The 22,257-nt window shown below is 48.2% G+C and overlaps 9 protein-coding genes across 9 annotated transcripts; 4 read left to right on the top strand and 5 right to left on the bottom strand.

The window, feature by feature from the left end:
* Nucleotides 1–1,439: 1,439 nt before the first annotated feature.
* LOC131289709 (pancreatic triacylglycerol lipase-like) lies at nt 1,440–2,462 on the bottom strand. The gene has a single exon (XM_058319010.1). The coding sequence runs from the start codon at nt 2,460–2,462 to the stop codon at nt 1,440–1,442; it is 1,023 nt and encodes a 340-aa protein (XP_058174993.1).
* Nucleotides 2,463–2,827: 365 nt separating this feature from the next.
* On the bottom strand, nt 2,828–3,940 carry LOC131285607 (pancreatic triacylglycerol lipase-like). Its single transcript, XM_058314468.1, has 2 exons — nt 3,892–3,940; nt 2,828–3,801 (listed from the first exon to the last, which is right to left on the bottom strand). The coding sequence occupies exons 1-2, from the start codon at nt 3,938–3,940 to the stop codon at nt 2,828–2,830; spliced, it is 1,023 nt and encodes a 340-aa protein (XP_058170451.1).
* A 718-nt stretch (nt 3,941–4,658) lies between these two features.
* On the top strand, nt 4,659–5,837 carry LOC131285606 (pancreatic triacylglycerol lipase-like). The gene is made up of 2 exons (XM_058314465.1): nt 4,659–4,686; nt 4,873–5,837. The coding sequence occupies exons 1-2, from the start codon at nt 4,659–4,661 to the stop codon at nt 5,835–5,837; spliced, it is 993 nt and encodes a 330-aa protein (XP_058170448.1).
* A 405-nt stretch (nt 5,838–6,242) lies between these two features.
* On the top strand, nt 6,243–7,262 carry LOC131285605 (lipase member H-like). Its single transcript, XM_058314464.1, has one exon. The coding sequence runs from the start codon at nt 6,243–6,245 to the stop codon at nt 7,260–7,262; it is 1,020 nt and encodes a 339-aa protein (XP_058170447.1).
* An 892-nt stretch (nt 7,263–8,154) lies between these two features.
* LOC131285604 (lipase member H-like) lies at nt 8,155–9,165 on the top strand. The gene has a single exon (XM_058314463.1). The coding sequence runs from the start codon at nt 8,155–8,157 to the stop codon at nt 9,163–9,165; it is 1,011 nt and encodes a 336-aa protein (XP_058170446.1).
* A 774-nt stretch (nt 9,166–9,939) lies between these two features.
* Nucleotides 9,940–11,139, bottom strand: LOC131285602 (phospholipase A1 VesT1.02-like). The gene is made up of 2 exons (XM_058314462.1): nt 11,100–11,139; nt 9,940–11,024 (listed from the first exon to the last, which is right to left on the bottom strand). Exons 1-2 carry the CDS (start codon nt 11,137–11,139, stop codon nt 9,940–9,942), a joined length of 1,125 nt encoding a protein of 374 aa, XP_058170445.1.
* A 1,288-nt stretch (nt 11,140–12,427) lies between these two features.
* Nucleotides 12,428–13,402, top strand: LOC131285601 (lipase member H-like). Its single transcript, XM_058314461.1, has one exon. The coding sequence runs from the start codon at nt 12,428–12,430 to the stop codon at nt 13,400–13,402; it is 975 nt and encodes a 324-aa protein (XP_058170444.1).
* A 155-nt stretch (nt 13,403–13,557) lies between these two features.
* On the bottom strand, nt 13,558–14,662 carry LOC131285600 (pancreatic lipase-related protein 2-like). The gene is made up of 2 exons (XM_058314460.1): nt 14,617–14,662; nt 13,558–14,546 (listed from the first exon to the last, which is right to left on the bottom strand). The coding sequence occupies exons 1-2, from the start codon at nt 14,660–14,662 to the stop codon at nt 13,558–13,560; spliced, it is 1,035 nt and encodes a 344-aa protein (XP_058170443.1).
* A 6,105-nt stretch (nt 14,663–20,767) lies between these two features.
* On the bottom strand, nt 20,768–21,878 carry LOC131287605 (pancreatic lipase-related protein 2-like). The gene is made up of 3 exons (XM_058316669.1): nt 21,800–21,878; nt 21,558–21,732; nt 20,768–21,494 (listed from the first exon to the last, which is right to left on the bottom strand). The coding sequence occupies exons 1-3, from the start codon at nt 21,876–21,878 to the stop codon at nt 20,768–20,770; spliced, it is 981 nt and encodes a 326-aa protein (XP_058172652.1).
* Nucleotides 21,879–22,257: the final 379 nt, after the last annotated feature.

The following is a 22,257-nucleotide window of genomic DNA, read 5'->3' as shown; positions in this document are numbered from 1 at the left end:
AGTGGAAGGTAGTGGCGAGGTAGTGGAGACCGAATCGAAGACCCCCAAGCCGTTAGGTGTTGTTGACGATTTAACCGGCATTTCTCTGCGCAGAGCACGGAACAGGATCGTTTATTTCAAACGCAGAAGCGATCAAATGATTGATGTAACAAATCATGCCTTATGAAAACTTACATGAAAACCACTTATTTTATCTGAACGACTCTTCACCGTTTAAGTTTCACTTCGCATAAAATTCACCGAACCGCATCGCATTAGAAATCTTCTTTTTGCCGCATTCACACTTTATATTACGCACCACGTGGAGCTGCAACAAACTGCACAACCACTCGCGAGAATGTTCCGATTCAAACTGACGCGGAAGAAGCCGAGACAAATGAATTAGGGTTGGCAGAATCGGGATTCGGAAGATTCGAAGATTCGATCCCTAGGCGGATTCTAAAGATTTCATCCGATTGGGATTCGAATCAGATTTGATTTATTTGGGACTCGATTTGACTCGGTTTTAACTTCATGCGAATCTATTTGACTTTGATGAGACGCGACATGACCTGATTCACATTTTAATCGAAAAAAAAACATCTTCATTGAGAATCTCTTTGGACAGTATAAGATTGATGGATTGGGATTCGGAGTTCGGGATTCGATTTACCCACCATTAGAACGAAGCTGCAGCGCGCAAGCTGGCATCTACAAGCTTCAAATACCTTGGTCACAACTTGCTCGTAGTTCGAAATTAACGAATTAATGTATCACCTATTGCATACATTTAGGTATATGGTTACACAAGCTTTGTTTACGCTTTTCCCTCCGTTTGAATTAGATGCCGTGTTAAATTAAAAATTCTGGTTGTATTGAACAACTAACTAGAAGTCCTCAAAAAGTTGATGACCGATCTAGGAAATCCAGCTATTAACCGTCATCCATTGTAAGGTTAATTTGCGTGATCGATTTGACAACATTCAGAACATGTTTTATTTGTATCCGTGTTTCTTCAGTTGGATTATTTTTTATCTTTATGTAAGGACTGTTGACGAACATCTCACGGTTTATCTACACAACTTTCTATTTTAAAGAAATTATTTGAAAAATATACACACGATAAATTTAAAGACAAAACAAATATTTTGTGTAGGCCATGGACACGTTTTAGCTGTGCAAGAATTTGTTTCAGCGGGTTTTTTGCTACATGGATGAGTTTACATTTTTATAAATAACGTCAGATTAGTGGCATTTTGTCGATCGGCAGGAAGTTTGATAAGATAAATCGCCACTAAAAATAACTGTCACTGGAAAGTCCCAATCACGCAGCAGCCCACATTTACTGCTTCAAAGACCCTCCAAAACGAACATATTTTTCATGTAACAACATTTTTTTTATTAAAAATCACATTCGGTACTATTTACAAAGGAGTCTTTATTGTTGAAAAGGGAACGGTTTAACCTTGAGCAAACGGCGAGTTGGAGTTGGTGGTCAGATGGTACACACCCGAAACACCGCGTCCACGGTTCGACGGCTCACCGCCCATGTTCGCGTTGGCGCCACTCGGAGTGCAGCGTCCGCCAAGGATTTCACCATGATCTGCGCAACGCACCGACCGGAAGCCCACGGACGACGAGACGGACTCGGCGTAGAAATCGTTCACACGGTTGTGCGCACAGATACCGGCAATGTCCAGGATGCATCCGGGCTGCGAGCGTCCACCGTTCGGGTAGAAGTTGGCGTGGGCCAGCGGTTGATCGAACCCGAGCAGACCAGCGTTCGTGTAGATCGCCTCCGTGTAGTGGGCATCGTTGGCACCGAAAAGGTCCGCCTGGCCATTCGAGAACAGCGGACCGGCCGGGTCCAGACCGATGATGGTGTTCAGCTGTCCGTTCTGGTGCTTGCCAGCGTTAGCTGCAACGTGCGCCCCGAGACTGTGTCCGATCAGGTTGATGTTATCCCGGGATGCTCCCGTCGCGGATACGATCGTGTTGATCATGCGCGAGATGATTTCACCGACGGCACCGACACGGTTACGGGCGGCAATGTAGTTGATCGTCTGCGAACCTGCACCCCAGTCCACGTTGACGATGTTGAATTCGCCGATGCGGATAAAGTGATCCTTGATGCTCCAGTGCAGACTGGCGTCCTCACCCTCCAGGAATCCGTGGATGAGGAAGCGCGTCGGATGAGCCGGGTTGAAGTTGCTGCCCGACACCGAAGCCTGGCTGTTCCAGTTGATCACCTGCGGGTGGACCGGGTTGCGACGGGTGTACAGACGGAACACGACATCCGTCTCGGGGTTGAACAGTGGCTCGACCTCAGCGTCGCTGGTGGGAACGTCGTACGGGTTCACGTTGAGGAGATGGAGCCGGCCCTGACCATCGGGCACCAAAGCCCAGGGACTGACCTCCAGCGGGGCGGCACTGACCAACGCAGCCAGTCCAACAACACCTAGTACCAACGTAGCGGCCTTCATGTTTCTGCAATCACTGATCCATCCTGGACCCCCGACGTAGTCTTTTATTGGCGCTCCTTATCATACCCAGGGGACTCTTATCGGAGGGACGGGGGTTGGGCGTGCGAGATACCTCGAATCAGATAATTCGGATACTATTTAATCCTGCCTGTCGAATTATGTCGACTTCCCTCTCGCCAAAAAAACGGCGCAAAAAGGGCATCGTTAAACCATAAAACAAATCCCATCAATCTGGAAGCTCCTCCCCATATCGTGACGTCAAAGACAAAAGGCAATCAGTAGGTTGATAAAGATAAGTGTCAGATGTATTTCTTAAGCTACAAACGAAAGCTTCGACGATGTTGCCGGAGGTGAGTTGGCAAGCTTTATCCCAGCGAGAAAGGAGTAGCGGCACGGGTAGTCAGCGTGAAGACGCCCGAGGTACCGGTGTCAAAGTTCGACGGCTCTCCACCCATCGGACGGCTCGGACCCGCCACGCTGCAGGTTCCGGTAAGAATTTCATCGTACGAACCGCACTGTACCGAGGTGAACCCACCGGAAACGATCGACTCGGCGAGGAACTCGTAGGCGCGACCGTGAGCGCATGCGCCGGCGATGTCGACACCACAACCTGGCTGTGTGCGTCCTCCGTTCGGATAGAACGAAGCCTGTCCAAGGGGTAGATCGAAGCCCAGCAGGCCAGCATTGGTGTGGATCGACTCGACGTACTGTGCGTCATTCAGCGTGATGCGATCGTTGCTGTCCAACGAAAACAGAGGCAATGCCGGATCCATGCCGAAGATCGTGTTCAGCCGTCCAGACTGGAAGAAGCCCGCGTTACCGGCGGCATGCGCACCGAGACTGTGTCCGGCGATGCTAACGCTTCCGTAGCTGATACCGGTGTTGGCCTGCAGGAAGTTAATGAAGGTCGACACCACGTTGCCAACGGCAGAGACACGCGCCCGGGCGAAGGGATAGTTGATCGTCTCAGCACCGACTCCCCAGTCGACGGTGAACACGTTGAACTCGTCCCGAGTCAACCAGGCATCTTTCAGCATCATGTTCACCTCCGAGAAACCGTTGTTGTTCCATCCGTGGATGATGAAGCGGGTCGGGTTGGCTGGGTTGAAGTTCGATGCGGACAGCGTGGGGGCCTGTCCCAGTTGAACGACCTGTGGCGTGTCCCGGTTGGCGCGGGTGTACAGCCGGAAGATGGTGTCAGTACCGGCAGTGAAATGAGGCTCCGGAACCGTCTCATCAATGTTGTACGGGTTCAGGTTGGCCAGATGCAACCGACCGTTACCGTCCGGGATCAGCATCCATTTGTCCGATGCCGGGGATGACAGCGAGGCAGCGTTCACTAGTGGAACGAGAATAGATCAAATGTCACGAAGTCGATTTCAATATCTCAAGATATGAGTCTTTCGAGAAGACTCGAATGTAAACCTACCTGCGGCAATAAGGCCGAGGAGCAGCAGAGCAGCGGTGTTACGATACATCTTGGTACTCCTTAGATCGGTTTAATCTTACTGACAGCAATCCCTTGCTTAGGGAGGTGTTTTATAGCACCCCCAGGAGTAGGAAACAAACGTGCTACAAAACACCTTATCGGCTTTGCACTGATTAGCCGATATAGCCTTAGCGCAAGGCGCATTCGGGAGCGGGATGAGATTGGACAATAGGACCAAATGTTGCTACCGCATCGTGGACAGTCGTTCAATGTTGAAGGTAGTAATATTTCTAGCAAATTCATTTAGCGATCATTCCACCGCGAGATAAGCGCGGAGGTCTGTGTTGATTGTTTTATGGTGGGAAAGTTTGGAGGTGCGTTCTTTGGCGCCTATCAACAGTCTTCGCAGGTGTGCCACCGAAAAGGGATATGGAACATTGTCCGTGTTTCAAACGTGCAACGGCGATTAGGATTCGTTTGGAAGTTCACTGCAACGTCACATACATCAAATAAGTTTGCTCCAAAACACGTGATAAACAAAACTTACTAATTTGCGCCCTACGCACAAAGTTATTTTGTGTGTTTCACCAGCTCAAGATTAGCAGAAGCTTAACTCACTTGATAAGAACACATCCTTCTGCGTTTATCGCGCGGGGGGTCAAATATTTGTGACGCAGATCGGGCCAGATGGTTGACGTGAAAAATAAGCACCATCGGTGGCACCGTATCGTAGAGTGATTAATTACGCCTTCATGCGTACACCAAATATGACGGGAGGCGATAAGTTAGTGAACGGTATAAAAAGGCACGTTCGATAAGCCGATTGAGGTTGATCTTCGTTACACCCAGCAGTGAGGTTAATATGGCGAAGGTGTTGATTCTTTGCTTGGTAGCTGTGCAGCTCCTTGGAGGTATAGTATACCGTTTGTTTTGTTTGTTGTTCATCGTTTTTGTAACGAAGCCGACAATCCTTTGTTTTAGCTCTGGCCTCTGATGCCTCCAACTGGAAGTTGGTACCGGATGAGTCTGGACGGTTGCGGCTGGTCAATAGTAATCCCTACAACCTTCCGGCGAACGAAAACGAAGTTGAACCTCTCTTCAATGCGGAGACGGATGTGATCTTCCGCTTGTTCACACGTCGTAACCCTGCCCACGGACAGATTCTGGAGTGGAACAATCCCGCCTCGGTGCAAAACTCCAACTTTATCGCTTCGCACCCGACGCGCTTTACCATTCACGGATGGAACGGCGGAGCAGACTCGGGCCTGCATGCCAACATTCGCCAGAACTACCTCGGCATCGGGGAGTTCAACGTGATCGCTGTCGACTGGGGTGCAGGTGCACAGACGGTCAATTACATTGCCGCCCGCAACCGAGTGGCGGCCGTTGGAGACATTGTTTCGCGCATGGTCAACACGCTTGTGTCGGCCTCCGGAACGTCCCGGAACAATATCTATCTGATCGGACACAGTCTCGGTGCGCACGCTGCGGGTAACGCTGGTAAGCAACAGAATGGCCAGCTGAACACCATCATCGGTCTGGACCCGGCCGGCCCGCTGTTCTCGCTGGCTGATTCGGACATCATGGCCCCACGGGACGCGCAGTACACGGAGGCAGTCTTCACTAATGCGGGTCTGCTTGGCTTCGATCTACCGCTCTCGGATGCCAACTTCTACCCGAACGGAGGCCGTTCGCAGCCTGGCTGTGGTATCGATGTGTCTGGTAACTGTGCCCATTCGAGGGCACACGAGCTGTACGCGGAATCGGTGTCGACACCGGTTGGTTTCCGGGCAACACGCTGCGCCAGTCATGGCGAGATCACCGCTGGACAGTGCAGCAATACCGGATCGGCTAACATGGGTGGAGAACCGTCCAACCAAGGCCGTGGAGTTAATGGCTTCTTCATTGTCTCTACCAATGGAAACTCTCCCTTTGCTCAAGGATAATAAGTTAATTCTAATAAATATAAGACTTTGGAAATTCTCTAAAACCCTGAAAGTTTGTGTTTCTTATCTTTGTAATTTCAAAGAGTCCAACACATCAATCAGAGTATTATTTAGACTTTTGATAAAACATATGTTTGAAAAATCACGTATACTACTGAACTTTGCTTCGAGTCCATATTCTTTTAAGGTCTAAAATAAGTTTGTATAGTCATCATGATCAAGTAATATTATCGGGAATGCTTTTAAGGCAATAGAAAGAGTTTGTTTCATCATTATCTTTAGATTTGATTATCTTTTATCAAGATGCCGACCTCCGCAAACGTTATAAAATAAGGTGGTTTGTTTCACTACCCTCGTAGTCGCAAGCCTTAGTTGCGTCTAGTGAGTTCAAATAATATCCCAAAAATGATTCAAAGTGCCTTACTTCTTGTGGCCGCATCGTTGATGCTGGTTACAGCACAACCTATAACGGACTCTAACTGGCATCTAGTGCCTGATTCCAATGGAAGGCTTCACCTGGTGAACACAAATCCGTACAATTTACCAGAGGATTCCGTTGCATCCGTTGCGCCACTGTTCAATCCCGAGCAGGACCTGATCTATCGCCTCTTCACGCAGGCCAATCCGACTACGGCACAGGTTCTTGAGTTCGGCAATCCGGCCTCCATTGCGGCCTCGAACTTCAACCCGGCCCATCCGACGCGCTTTACCATCCACGGCTGGAACAGTAATGGTAACGATGGTATGAACACAAACATCCGTGATCGATACCTTAGTCTCGGTCAATACAACGTCATCAGTGTGGATTGGAGTGCCGGAGCGGTAAACCCCAACTATATCGCTGCCCGGAATGCTGTCGGACCAGCTGGAGCGGCACTTGCTTCATTCATTGACCAGCTTATCGCCGCCGGTGCTTCCCCGGATAACATGTACCTTGTTGGATTCAGTCTTGGAGCTCATGTGGCAGGAAATGCCGGCAAAGGGCAGCAAGGACGTATTAACACTGTGATTGCACTCGACCCTGCAGGACCGTTGTTTTCGTTGGGACAAGTAGATGCTGTCTCGCCTGCGGATGGACGCTACGTCGAGATGATCATGACCAACGCCGGACTTCTGGGTAACACCGATCCTATGGGTCAAGCAACCTTCGCACCGAACGGTGGCCGGTCACAGCCCGGCTGTGGAACCGATATTGCCGGTGGCTGTGCCCATGGTCGTGCTCCTGCCTTCTTTGCCGAGTCTATCACCAGCTCCGTTCCGTTCCGGTCAACCCGCTGTGCCGGTTTACAGGAAGTGGTAGCGGGAAGCTGCACGCCAAGTGGACCCGATGCTAACATGGGAGGAGAGCCTTCCAACTATGGCCGAGGGGTCACTGGAGTCTACTTCTTGACCACAAACGATGCTGCTCCATTTGCCAGAGGATAAGACTACGACTCGGATATCGAAAATAAAAATAGAATAAAGCTTGAAAAGGAAATGTCTTTAAATACAATCATTATAATGCTTCTACTATTGAAACTACAATTGTAAGAAATAATAGCCTCCAAAAACATGATAGGAAAAACAAATATAATGTATTGGCATCGCTACAGAATGATTTTTTAGAGGACGTCCACCCATTTAAGGCTATGCTATTAATGGCTTCTTTATTTGGTCTACTAATCTTGCTTTGGGGGGATCCGCGACAGCCGAGCGGTAGCGTCGGTAATAAAATCGGCCTATGAGCGCCGGGGCTCGACGGCTTGGGTTCGAATCCCAACCGACCAATATGGTCGTTACGCTAAGAAGAAGAAACTTTCTTTGCTTCCCTTTGCTTAAGAAAATTCTTCTTTTGCTCTAAAATAGATATAGCTATTGGATTCCAAGTTAACAAGCTATATCTAATAAATTTAAGAGAATCAAATTTCCAGAAATCATAGAATTTCCTGTGGCTTCTCTCGAATGCACAACATTATAATGAAATTGACGCAGAATTCTAATATATTTTACAAATGTGGAACATAACTAACACATCTATAAAAGTATTGTTTGCATTGGTAGCCTGAGCAAATCTTTCCAATACAACTTTGCTTCGAGTCTTTATTTTTCTGCAGATATTCGTGTTGAAGTAGTTTGTATAGTCATCATGATAAAAATATGGAAAATGCTATTAGGTCAATAACAAGAATTTGCTCCAACATTATCTTTAAAAGTGATTATCTTTGATCACGTTGTCGACCCCCATGATGAAGCAAACATTATAAAATAAGGTGGTTTGTTTCGCGACCCCCACAGTCGCAAGCCGCAGTTGCCTACAGCGAGCCTGAGTATCTAAAAAATGGCCCGAAGTGTTTTAATCCTTGTGGCCGCATCGTTGATGCTGGTTACAGCACAACCTATAACGGACTCCAACTGGCATCTAGTACCAGATTCCAATGGAAGGCTTCACCTGGTGAACACAAATCCGTACGATCTTCCGGAGGATACTGCTGCGCCCTTGTTCATTCCTGAACAGGACCTGATCTACCGCCTCTTCACCCAGGCCAATCCGACTACGGCACAGGTTCTTGAGTTCGGCAATCCGGCCTCCATTGCGGCCTCGAACTTCAATCCGGCTCATCCAACACGCATCACCATCCACGGCTGGACCAGCCATGGAAACGATGGTATGAACACAAACATCCGCAATCAATACCTTAGCCGCGGCCAGTACAACGTCATCAGTGTGGACTGGAGTGTTGGAGCTCAAAACCCCAACTACGTCGCTTCCCGTAATGCTGTCGGACCAACCGGAGCTGCGGTGGCTTCGTTCATTGATCAACTTGTCGCCGCCGGAGCATCCACGGATGACATTTACCTGATCGGATTCAGTCTTGGAGCTCATGTGGCAGGAAACGCCGGAAAAGGCCAGCAAGGACGTGTTAACACTGTGATTGCACTCGACCCAGCAGGACCGTTGTTTTCGTTGGGACAAGCAGATGCTGTTTCGCCTGCGGATGGACGCTACGTCGAGATGATCATGACCAACGCCGGACTTCTGGGTAACACCGAACCGATGGGTCAGGCAACGTTCGTACCGAACGGTGGTCGGTCACAGCCCGGCTGTGGAACCGATATAGTCGGTACCTGTGCCCATGATCGTGCCCCGACGTTCTTTGCCGAGTCCATCACCAGCTCCGTTCCGTTCCGGTCAACTCGCTGTGCCGGCATGCAGGAAGTGGTAGCGGGAAGCTGCACGCCAAGTGGACCCGATGCTAACATGGGCGGAGAGCCATCCAACTATGGCCGAGGGGTCACTGGAGTCTATATTTTGTCCACGAACGATGCTGCTCCATTTGCGAGAGGATAAGCTATAGGATACCGAAAATAAATGCAAAAATATGAGTACTTCGGAATGCTATGAATTTAATTATGAAAATGTGCGAGATTTAAAACTAAAAATAAGAGAATTTGCAGTATTAACAAATATTAGGGAAAAACAGATGTAATGTTCTGGGAGTCCGTAATTGTTATGCGCGTACGTAGGTTAGGCCAGAGGTTAGCATAGACGAATTAGATCAGGGGTCTCCAAACTACGACCCTCTCCTCCTTGGGTAAATGTGGCTCAACGTTACGGTTATTCCACTCAATGCGGCCCGCGTTAAAAAAAGTTTGGTGACCCCTTGATTAGATGATAAGAAAGAAAACGAAAGCGCAAATGTAAACACCTTTAATTGTGTTTTATTGGTTTGAAAATGATATTGAACGTTTTTTGAATATAGTACTAAATTTATAATCCGAAAGGTAATATAAGCCTCTTAGCTCCCATCCTACGCGCTTCAATTGTAAAGCTACAATTTTAAGGCTCGAATGGCAAACATTTTCAACAAATAAATAATAATATTATTTACAATAAACATAACATAAATTTATACTGTACTCAAATTATTTTAATATAACATGGTTTTACTAGCGTATTATCGTGAATTAATAACACAAAACAATCAAAACAAATAACAAGAACAGAACAGAACATTTAACTATACAATGACAATACTATAAATTGAAAGGCATGGCTACGAAAGTATGATTCAGTTTATTACATTTAAAGTTTTTTGAAAATTCTTGCAAAGCAGATCACGGTTTAGCCTCGCGCAAACGGAGCGTTGGCATTGGTCGTAAGGTGGTACACACCATTGACACCACGGCCAATGTTGGAAGGCTCTCCACCCATACGAGCATTAGCACCAGAGGACACACAGTTGTTGTTCAGAATCTGGTCGTAGTTAGCACAACGGACCGAGTTGAATCCACTCTGAGCTGGGCGAACGGACTCCGCGAAGAACTGATGAGCACGGCTATGCGCACAGGTACCAGCCAGATCGACACCACATCCGGGCTGACTACGGCCTCCGTTGGGGTAGAAATCAGCCTGACCGATTGGCAGATCGAAACCGAGCAGACCACCGTTGGTGTGGATGACCTCCACGTAGTTGGCATCTCCCGAAGCGACACGGTTGCCCGGATCGTTGATGGAGAACAGCGGCAGCGCCGGATCCAGGGCGATGACCGAGTTCAGGCGTCCACGAGTCACACGCTTGCCGACAATACCGGCAGTGTGGCCTCCGAGACTGTGTCCAGTGACGTAGACATTGTTGAAAGCCAAGCCTCCGCTCTGGTTAAGGAAGTCGATGAAACGGGCGACGGCAGCTCCGACAGCATTGATGTGATTACGGGACGTAACGTAGTTCGGGTTCTGAGCACCACCACCCCAGCCCACCACGATCACGTTGAGATCAGCACGATCCAGGTAGGCGTTGCGAATGGCAACGTTCACCTCCGAACCTTCATTGTTGTTCCATCCGTGGATGATGAAGCGGGTCTGGCGGCCACCGTTCCAGTGCGGTCCAAGGGTTCCAGCATTGCCAGGGGTAATGCGATGTCCACTGTTGCGGTTGTTACGGGTGAACAGCAAGAAGACCGTGTCGGTGTCGGCGTTGAAAAGAGGCTCCGGAACATCCTGGCTTCCCAGGTTGAAGGGGTCAGTGTTGACGAGATGCAGGCGACCATCACCGTCCGGGACCAGCTGCCAGTTCTCCGGAAGACCTTCCTCCTCGCTGGGAATATGCTCTTCGCCTACTTCCTCGTTGGGCATATGTTCCTCTCCGATTTCCTCATTGGGAATGTGCTCACGTCCGCGCACATCTTCCTCAATAGGGATGGCGGTGGCTAAGGACATTTAAATAGTAAATCAATAGGGCAAAACCAAATCTCTACTAAACCCTAAAGGTACTTTCAACTTACCAGCTGCCAAGCAGAAGATCAGTACTGCGAAAAACTTCATCTTGGGTCCGTAACTTCCCGCTGACTGAAGGCCAACGGATTCCAGATCGGTTTTTTATAGGTTTAATAATCTTTTCACAAAAAAAAAAACGAGACTTGTGCTTATGATAAATGAATTGCTTTGTCTAGCCAAAAATCATAATGCTCAATGCACAAATTAATCTTATCGTTAAGCGTTGCTGGAGCGTAGTAAATTCGGTAGTCTATAAATCGCTTAAGGGGTGGTCCAAGACTACGGGGAGTTATCGATAAGACATCGGACCCCATCAAAGGTCCACAAAAACCACGCTATACGTAGATAACGAAAACGATGCTATTTAAAGATTGATTAACTATGTAGCTTTGACAACAAGTGAATTATAAAACAAATCAGAGAAAATAAAATGTGTTCGCTTGGGTTCTACTTCAAACGCCGGAATGTATGCAGTCGTTTCTACATTACATTGTTAAAGTCATTTGAAGTTGCTTAATACTCATGAAAAATATGTTTGTGGATCCCCTTAAAAAACAGTGTAGAACTTAGAAATGCACTTGAAGATCCTATCCTTTTAAAAATATAATATAAATGATCTTTATATTAATTGAGAAGCACTGGGAACTGGAATAAAGTGGTCAGGATGAGAACATACTGTCTGTACGTATAGCTCGTATAGTACAGTTAATTGTCATAGAAACACAAAAAATTATGCCATATGCAGATTTAATCTTATCTAACTATTAACGGTACCAGTGTGGTCGTGGATTTCTTTAAGCGATAAGCTATCCCATAAATCGTAAGATTTTAGGAACCAATAAGCTACTTCATCAGATTGAACCCACGTGGGATCGTGCGTGGTGCTATCGTTTGATTATAAATATCATTATTATTTTTGGATTATGCCAAAACCATGATAAGGTTTTGCGTCACTAAGACAGTGATAAGATAAGACATCTTGTAAGTGGTGCGGATACACGCGTAATATTCAATTCGCAGCTAAACATCGATAATGTGGACTACAATAAGGGCAGGAACTGTTGAACTTAGAAATAGCGATTATAACATAACCAATAAACTAAACATTCCTGTAAGTATTTACAAAGTAACAAAACAATAAACGATTCAACTGCTAGGGATTTCGTTCGAAGTAATGCGTTGCGGAAATATATATTTCTACCACTTGATGGCGTTTCTAATCGCTTCCCATGTGCTCTAAACCAACCATCGAGTGTTGCTCAAATCAAGATCCGAGTACTTGAGAATGATTTATAAAAGGCTCGCCCAGTCAAACCGAACCTATCCACTTTCTACCATGAAGTCAGTGTTAGTTCTTTTGTCAGTTGCCGGAGTGTTGTCGCTGGAAGCGCCGCGATGTGATCCTGGTTTCGTTGCCATACCGGCCAATTTTGAATCGTTCACTTGTGTGTCCAGGGGGCGGCTAGAGCGAATGAAGCAAACAAAGTTTGTTACTGATGCCGGAACGCGATTCCTTCTCTGGACGCAACAGACCAAGGCTGGAGAACGTGAGGAGTTACGGTTAGACGATCTAAATGCGTTGAAAAATACGACCTTCAATGCGCGCAACCCGACGCGCATCCTTATCCACGGTTGGCTTAGTGATTGGACGGTGGAATCGGTTGATGGATTGGCGAAGGCGTATATCGCCAAAGGAGCGTATAACGTTATCGGAGTGGACTGGTCAGCGGCTGCATCTACGATATTCTACCCTCTAGCGCGCATGCAAGTTGGTGCCGTTGCTGAAACGGTGGCCAAACAGATTTCCTTGTTCCTACGGGCAGGACAAAAACCCGCCCAGATTGTGATCATTGGCCACAGCCTGGGGGCGCACGTAGCCGGGATGACGGGGAAACATTTCCCGAACATTCCCAAACTGGCAGCCGTCGTTGGGCTAGACCCAGCTGGGCCCCTGTTCAGTGAAAACAGACCTTCTGAGCGTCTCGATCTGCTGGATGCGGAATACGTCGAAGTGATTCACACCAACCTGGGCTGGTTGGGCTATCATGCTGTACTTGGGCAGGCCGATTTCTTTCCCAACGGAGGATACTCTCAAGCTGGATGTGTGACACACACCTGCGATCATCAGCGGTCCGTTGAGTACTTCCGAATGTCGCTGGAGAGTACACAACCACTGTACGTTGGTCGACGTTGCGAAACAAAATTGATCAATGATGCCTGTGATGGCGCCCTGGCAGTCATGGGAAGTGATCCCGACGAGCGGTTCAAGCTAAAGACAAGTGGTGTGTTCTATCTTCAGATTTCCAATTAAGGTTCCGTTTCTGAAGGGTAATGTTTGTCATCAAACAGAAAATGAGAGGGTACTTAAGAATTGTATCGCACAATTAAACGCTTTATCGACATTTGTATCGAACGCTTTGATGCACGTGTTACTTATTTCGAATCTTACAATCTATTTAATCTTATCTAACAACCTGCAGCAAACGGGAAACTGTTTGCCGTCTCCATGAAGAAAATGCCCTCCGGTGCACCGTCGGCATTCGGTGGCTCACCTCCCATGCGTGAGGTAACTCCCGTGACGTTGCACAATCCATCACGGATATTCTGGAACGATTCACACTGTTGACCCACGAAACCGTTCCTCGAAAGGATCGATTCGACGTAGAAATGAACGGCGCGTGCATGGGCACAACTACCTCCGACGTCCGCGCCACAGCTTGGCTGAATGCGGCCAAAGTTCGGATAGAAATCAGCATCCCCGATCGGCTCCATAAAGCCCAGCACACCTCCGTTGGTGTGAATGATCTCCACGTAGTCGGCATCCGTCGACCGGATGCGATCGGGAGCGTTACCCGCAAAGAACGGTAGCGCCGGATCGAGTCCAATGATGGTCTCCAGCTCACCGGACTGCCATTTGCCAACGTTTCCGGCTACGTGCGCACCCAAACTGTGACCAACGACCACGACGTCACGTTTGTTCAGGTCGACGTTACGCGAAAGGTAGTCCAGCATATTTGAAGCGGCGGCAGCGACAGCGTACACCAGCTCACGGGAATTCGGATAGAACTCATCCTGCGCGCCGACACTCCAGTCCACGAAGATCACGTTGTAGTAGCCGGTGAAGAACAGGGCCGAACGCACCAACCGGTTGATTTCCGAATTTTGCGAACCGAGCCATCCGTGGATGACCATGCGGGTCGGATTGTTCCGATTGAAGGACGATCGCACGATGCTGTCCACATCACCATTTCGCAGCACCTCCGGAACCTCCGGGTTCGAATTGGTGTACAGTAGGAAGCGTGTGTCACGCTCGGGAATAAACTCACGTCGGGGTTTTTCACCGTCCAATTGGTAAGGCATACGGTACGAGACTAGGCGCATGTTACCGTTTTCATCGGCGGCCACTTCCCATTCATGGTTTCCATTATCTTCTCGAACCAGCGGACTGGCGGAGGCTGTAGATAATGAATGATTGTATAACAGCATCTAATCAACCGAGCACTTGGGAGCACGGAAGATACTTACCCAATCCCACACAAAACACTCCAATTAGCACCAAAAGAACACGCATCCTGCTGCGCATCTACCAAATGTGACACCAAAGTGTTACATAAACGTTTACCGGCTACTGATTTTTCGGACCAAGCCGATGGTCACCTTTATAGGTGCGATAAATGGTCGCCCAGTTTTTGCAGGAAGCGTTATCAAAAACCCACCGATCAATCCCTCCGATTGGCCATTCGGATGATAAGGTTCGGTCGACCCACACTCTATACAAACAATGACATCACACGCAAAGCAAAGTCTAGACGCAGTCTAGCATGACTTTTATTTGGATTAAAATGACCGGCAGAAACAAACATTAAAACGTCACTAATGTGTTCAATAGGTTCTCTAAGGGCAATGGTACCTACCGTATGGTCAAAGCGATCAAAACCAAGAGGGACTCGTTCGTGGCGATAAGCTGCACGAGGTGCTGTAATGGGCAGGGGATTATATTTAGTTCCGTATCCAAAATACGCCTATAGATAAAAGAGATAGATAAGTTTAATCGGTAGAAGGTCATTCTGCTGCATACTAAATTGCATAACTAGACACAACTCGCTGAAGGAAAGGTTTATTAGACTACCGGACTTACTTAAATATTTACATTAACGTTACTACCGCTCGCACCGCACGCACCATTTGCACACTCCGCGTTTATCGTAAGATATTTTAGTGAAAAACACTCCGGCTACCTGCAGTTCTTGGCTCTAAGTTGCCTCTGTACCCCGTGCTTGGCCCAGCAAGTTTGTTTGGGAGTGATTTGCCCGCGTTTGTTTATATTTTCGAGCTTTTGTCTACTTGGTGCTCGTTATGGTTGGAGTGTGTCGCGCCTGCTCCTCGCCTGCCTCAGGCACCAATACATACATTTGTGCTGGCTCCTGCAAAGCCGTTTACCACTGCAAGGCGGGATGTCTGGGTGTTCCTGCATCGGTGCTGAAGGAGCTTAAGCGCCCCGCTTCCGGTGTGTTCTGGAGATGTCCGGAATGCTTCGTCTGTCCTCGCGGCGAGTTGGCGGACCTCCGGGGCTTATTGGCCTCATCGATCGCCGACGTCCGGAACGACATCATGGCGCTTGAACGGCGCCTTACCTCACTGGCTTCTAGCACCAACACCGAGACATCGCTGATCGACACACCTACGCCTTTGGCTTCCGCGCATACGATCAGTACCACTGCTCCCAGTCAAGCGTCGGATGTCACTCACACCATGCCTACCATCGCTGGCACTAATTCTGCTCCTACGCCTAACGGACCCGATTTCACGCACACGCTCGTAGACGACATGATCAGTCCTTTGCTCATCCCAGCCGACATCACTACTACGCAATCCCTGCATCCCGTACTCACCATCGCCGATAACGACACTACGATGCCTAATCATAACACCATCCTGAGCGTTACTCCCGTAACTAGCCACACGGAGAATGCGTTACCGCTTGCCCAGCCCGCCCCGAGGCTCCTCCACGGTACATTGCCTTCCCTCTTCAAAACGGTGCCTCAAAAACCTCCGCGGTTTTGGCTTTTTATTACCAGGATCGCCCCGTCGGTTTCCGACGCTGAGGTGGATTCCATGGTCAAACAACGGATGGGCACTAATGACATCGTGACAACTAGACAGTTGCCGAAAGATCGCGAACCGAGCTCCGCGACCTTTAATTCCTTCAAGGTCGGCGTGCCGCTCCCTCTTCGCGACAAGGCTTTGGATCCAAGTACGTGGCCTCTTGGCATGGGGTTCAGGGAATTTGTGTTCCACCATGCCCCCCGGGAGGGATTTCGCGACGCAACGCATTTTCGTGGCTCACAGCAGCCTTGATTCACGGCTCTCATCATCATCACCTTGCACCACACCAAGCCTCCTTACTGCACTGCCTGCCGATATTCACCTGACTCGCCGCCACACGTCCGATCGTTACTCACCGCCACCACAAACTGATCTTGTTATCGACGTCCCGGCTACTACCGCTGCCCTGCCCTATGTCCGAGGTCTGAAAACTAAGGTGAATGACTTCTACCTTTGCTCCACGACACCGACATTCGATGTTTGCGTGATAACTGAGTCCTGGCTCGACGACACTGTTCCTTCGTCGCTTCTGTTTGACGATGCCTACGTAGTTTATCGTGTTGACCGTAACTCCAGCAATAGCCATCGGTCCCGTGGTGGTGGTGTGCTGGTCGCCTGTTCGTCCGGCTTCGTGTCGTCGTTGGTGCAGCATACGTATACCTCGCTTGAGCTTCTATGGGTGCGCATAAAGCTTGGCGGGCCATCACTTTATGTTGGGGTGGTCTACATCCCACCCAGCATCAGTGCATCAGATGTCGTTTGGGACGACCTTTGTTCTTGCGTCGAGGAGATTCAATTGCTGATGGGAGATCGCGATTTGCTTTTGTTGTTCGGCGATTTCAACTGTCCATCGCTAAGTTGGTGCCCGCACCCTTCCTCGCCGTCCACCTACGCGCCGTCCCGCATCACTACCGGCACTTCCTGTCTCGCCGACTGCATGGCGCACAATGACCTGTTGCAGCTGTCGGGAGTTACGAATTCGCAAGGCCGGCAGTTGGACCTTATCTTCGCCAACGATAATGCCGCTGGTGCTTGCTCTCCTGTGACCACTTCACCGCTTCCCCTCGTTCCTGAGGATCATTATCACCCGGCTCTCGACGTGTCACTGCTACTACCGACTGTTACCTCTGCTAGGCATGTACACCACCGAATTCCTGAACCACGATCGCTTTGTTTCCGGAAGCTCAACAAACGGAAGCTCAACCGCCTGCTTCTCGAAACCAACTGGACGTTCCTGGATGATGCTGATACCGTTGATGAAGCTGTTTCTACCTTTTACACTGTAATAATGTCGTTTCTCCCTCAATGTTGCCCGCATCAGAAACCCCTTCCTAGTCCTCCCTGGTCCGATAGGCATCTTCGTGTATTGAAGGCCGACATGAAGCGAGCTCAGCGGATTTACCATGCACATCACACTCCGTTTCGTCGGGATGTGTTTAAGTATGCCGCGTCTGCTTACCGGGCTTACAATCGTGTCCGTTACGGCCTGCACCTTTGTCGGTTGCAGGCTCGTTTCACAACTAACCCCCGGTCGTTCTGGCGCCACGTAAACTCCCGACGAGGTAACCCTCAAATTCCCCCTTCCTTATCCTCTGGCTCAGTAACTGCCTCCACCCCTTCCAGCATATGCGAGCTGTTTGCATCACACTTCTCGCAAGTGTTTGTCAACCCCAGTTGCTCTACGGCGTCCCTCTCGCTGGGCTTAGCTCGGATCCCGTATTCCGGCTCGTGTCTAAACAATATTTTAGTCTCGGAGGAGTCTGTACTGACTGCCCTAACCAAGCTGAAGGTCTCCTTTGCTCCCGGTCCTGATGGCATCCCTTCGAATGTGTTAAAGAGCTGCAAGACTGCCTTCGCCCCGATTTTGGCTCGCCTTTTCTCGCGTTCTCTGCGAGAAGGGGTGTTTCCGGTGATGTGGAAGGCAGCTTGGTTAGTTCCGACCCATAAGAAGGGTTGTCTATCAACTCCTTCCAACTACCGAGGAATTTCTCTTCTATCCTCCGTTTCCAAAGTCCTCGAGTCTGTTGTCCACTCCTTCCTGCTCCCTTTTATCCATTCCTTTATATCCCCCAACCAGCACGGATTTATGCCTCGCCGCTCCACCACGGCTAATCTCATGTCGCTCATGGCTAGGTTGTACCCGGCCATCACCTCGGGTCGCCAGGTAGATGTGGTCTACACAGATTTTAAGTCTGCTTTTGACTGCCTACCCCACAGCCTGCTGTTGGCGAAACTCGAGCGACTCGGTGTGGCTGATCCGTTGCTTTCGTGGTTTAATTCCTTCCTCTCATGTCGCTCCTATAGGGTGAAAGTGGCGAATCACCTCTCCCTCCCCTTTGTGGGTCCCTCTGGGGTCCCTCAGGGAAGCGCCCTGAGTCCTCTCCTGTTTTCCATCTTCATCAACGACTGCGTGAGTGTCCTTCCTGAAGATGGGCACTTGCTATATGCCGACGATGTTAAAATCTTCCTTTCTATCTCCTCCCTCCTTGACTGCCACTCCCTCCAAAGATCCCTGGATGATTTTTCAGCTTGGTGTACCATGAATGGTCTTGTGCTCTGTCCGCCTAAGTGCTATGTTGTGTCGTTCGGCCGCATGCGTGATCCCATCCGGTTCGACTACTCTCTCTGTGGCACCTCACTTACGAGAGTGTCTGTGGTGAAGGATCTTGGTGTGTTGCTGGACGACCGACTTACCTTCTCTGACCACATAAATTCAGTTGTGGACAGAGCGAGCAGAGCACTTGGCTTAATTTCGCGCATGTCAGCGGAAATTCGGGACCCGCTCTGTCTGAGGGCGCTGTACTGCTGTTGGGTCCGCCCAATACTGGAATACTCCTGTGTTGTGTGGTCCCCGGCTGGGGTTACAGCAATGAACAGGCTGGAAGGTGTGCAGCGTAAGTTTACTCGCCTTGCTGTGAGACGTTTCCTAAATGATTCCACAGCTCCTATCCCCCCCTACCCCTCGCGTTGTCATCTGCTTGGGCTTCAAACCATTCAGCAACGACACGTGACCTCCCAATCCTTGTTTATCGCGAACCTCCTCCTCCATAACATTGATGCCCCTCTCCTTCTATCTTCCTTACCATTCTACATCCCTTCACGTCACCTTCGTGACAGACCTCCATTCCTACTTCCCACTCGTCGGACTACATATGGCCAGAACGATCCGCTGCTTCGCTCGCTGTCGGCCTTCAATGCCGTAAGTGACCTATTCGACTTTAACATTTCCATCTCCCAATTCCGTTCCCGCATCCTCTCCCAGAACCCTTATCCCAGTTAACCTATTTTTAAGTTGTATATTGTATAGCCCCGGAGGCAAACAATTTATTGTAAATAAATGTAAATGTAAATGTAAAATGTAAATAGACTACGACTAACAACACATTATAGCTGGGGTTGGCATACATTTCCTAAAAAGAGATAAACGACGATTTGATATTTTTAAAGTAGTAATCTTTTGACTTTTAAAGTAGTAATATTTTTTTTGGGTGCCCATGGCGCAGCGGCAGCGCGAGGAAACACCACGCCACAGGTGTGGGATCGAATCTCGAGTCTGGCACAATCCGGTATTACGAACGGCTGACCACCACCGATCTGTAATATACCGTCTTGCGGTCACACAAACTCTCTTCGGAGAGAGGCCTTGTCCCACTAGGGGATGTCGTGCCACATAAAAAAAAAATCTTTTGAATGGAGTATCAACTTTCTGAATAGTAAAGATACATACAAATTAGTAAATTAACTTTTTTCAGCATTTTGATAATTATTTTCGTTGAATTTTGATTTCATTTTTTCAACATATACACTATAACAAGAACGCCTAGTTCAACAATTTAAATTTGAATTTTTGGGAAGAAAGTAAACCTGACACGATGAACAAATCCTATAAAAATTGAGATTGGGTTTTTGTATGAAGCACTAAAATTTCCTTACGAGCCAGACTTTGCCAATCCCTGCATTGTAGGATTGTAGGATTCATTCGCAATCAGAAGTTTAGTATAGAAAGTAGTGGATATTGAAATAATAGAGAATCCCCGAATATGATACGATATGATATGATAGGTTAAATTGCTGCAAGAAAATTAGGTAGATCGATCGTTTTCACCCTGTGTGTAATTGGGAATTTGAAGAAGGTATACAATATCAACATTTCTCTTGTAATAGTTGAATGACAGATAGCACGATTTAGAGCAACGTTGAACTTGTACAAAATTTAAAAAAAAAAATAAAAAAAAAATCTCAAGCTTGATAGTAATAGCTTGAAATATTAGCGCTGCGAGGGAAAGAGAAAGAAACATATAGTGAGGTGTAGTGAAAAACGGGTGAGTCAGTCACTTTTGAGATTAACCCTGACCAGAGGAGTTGGTAAAAAGACAAAGCAATGAAATCAAATTAAAATTGAACATAGGAAAAAGTTGGATTGAGCGGCTTAAGTAAGCATAGAGTCCATCTTAATTTGGTTCGAATGTATTATTTATTGTTAAGGTATTGTTTTATTTATCAGATGTATGAAAAGGATTTTTATTTAAATAGTCATTTTAATTTACTATCGACGCTCTTGTTTTGTCCTTTAGTGAACATACCCCATAGCATACGGTGGATCTGCTAACGTTTCGACGGTGTATATGCCAGCGGTAACGTTCTTCTGCCGGAACTCTCCGCCCATCAGCGCGAGCTGTTTAATATTGTAGCACGTTCGTGATTTGATCTCGTTGTAATCGTTGCAACCAACCCCCCAGAACCCTTTCGTTGCTTTCGATAGCGACTCGATGAAGTACTCCGTCGAGCGACCGTGGCTGCAGATGTCCGTCTTGCAGCCCGGTTGCTTCCGGCCGTAGTTCATGTAGAAATCCACGTGGCCCAACGGAGCCGGATAGCCAGAGAATTGGGTGTTGGTGTGGATCACCTCTACGTACGCGGCATCGTCCAGGCTGAGACGGGTGTCCGGTTCGTCCTGGAAGAAGTTTATCGAGGCTGGATCGAGCCCGTAGATCACTTGCAGCTGTTGGCTTTTCAACGAGTGGCCAGTATTGCCGGCAATATGTGCACCCAAACTGTGTCCCACGAGATGGAGTCGCTCGATGTCGGTTAGGTTGGAGCGGACGAGCTGGTTGATAAGGTCGGCCACGACCAACCCGACCGCGATCGTGTACTGTGAGGCGCGAAAGTACGATTCACCAGCACCGAGCGACCAATCCACACCGATGACGTTGTAATCGCCGACATCCAGGTATGCATCCTTTATTCCCTGAATCACTAACGAAGACGCGTTGTTAAACCAACCGTGGATGATAATTCTGTCAAAAAGAACCGATTATAGTGTGGCGTTCGTATGTCTTAAGAGATCCATTGCCTCACACCTGACCGGATGGCTTGAGTTGTAGAACGAACGCATCACCGTATCGACCGTATCGACCGAGAAGACATGTGCATCCACATTGTTCAACGGGGTGTAGAGGTAAAACCGCACATCTCGACGAGCACTGAAAGACGTTCCGAAACCAATACGCACCTCATTCAGGTCACTGTCAGCAGCTAATGGATACAAAGAGAAACATTATGTTTATGCACCACAATCATGTAGGGTTGGAACAGCACTAACCTTCACCGTGTAGCATGAGTCCACCGACAAGTATCACCGTTAAGCCGACCAAGAACCTCCAGCCACTGATGTAGACCATTTTCGGCTGAAGGAGAATGCTTCCGATTCGGCAATTCGTTCCAATTCCACTGCTGGTGTTGACAAACCGCCCACTATCGCCGGGCTGGCGCATTTATGGAGTGATGCAACGTGTTTTATTGCAGGTGTACCAGCGGGAGCTTCACTGTAGAATGATTTGCTATTGTTGAAAATGCATCGAGGAAGTTATCGTTAATCGATTCGATCGAGGAAAAGTATTGTAATGCTTATGGGCAGTGCTTTGCGGTGACCTGTTTAAATAACGTGTAATGAATTCATGCAAGTACTTTCGAAACTGTAGGTGGTTCGCATTCGATCGTAAACGCATATCTCAAATATGTTTCCGATAAAAAGAGTTTACGTCCCATAATTTAAATAAA

Source organism: Anopheles ziemanni, chromosome 3 (assembly GCF_943734765.1).
Source record: "Anopheles ziemanni chromosome 3, idAnoZiCoDA_A2_x.2, whole genome shotgun sequence".
Lineage (NCBI taxonomy): Eukaryota > Metazoa > Arthropoda > Insecta > Diptera > Culicidae > Anopheles > Anopheles ziemanni.
This window is presented reverse-complemented; position numbering and strand designations above follow the sequence as displayed.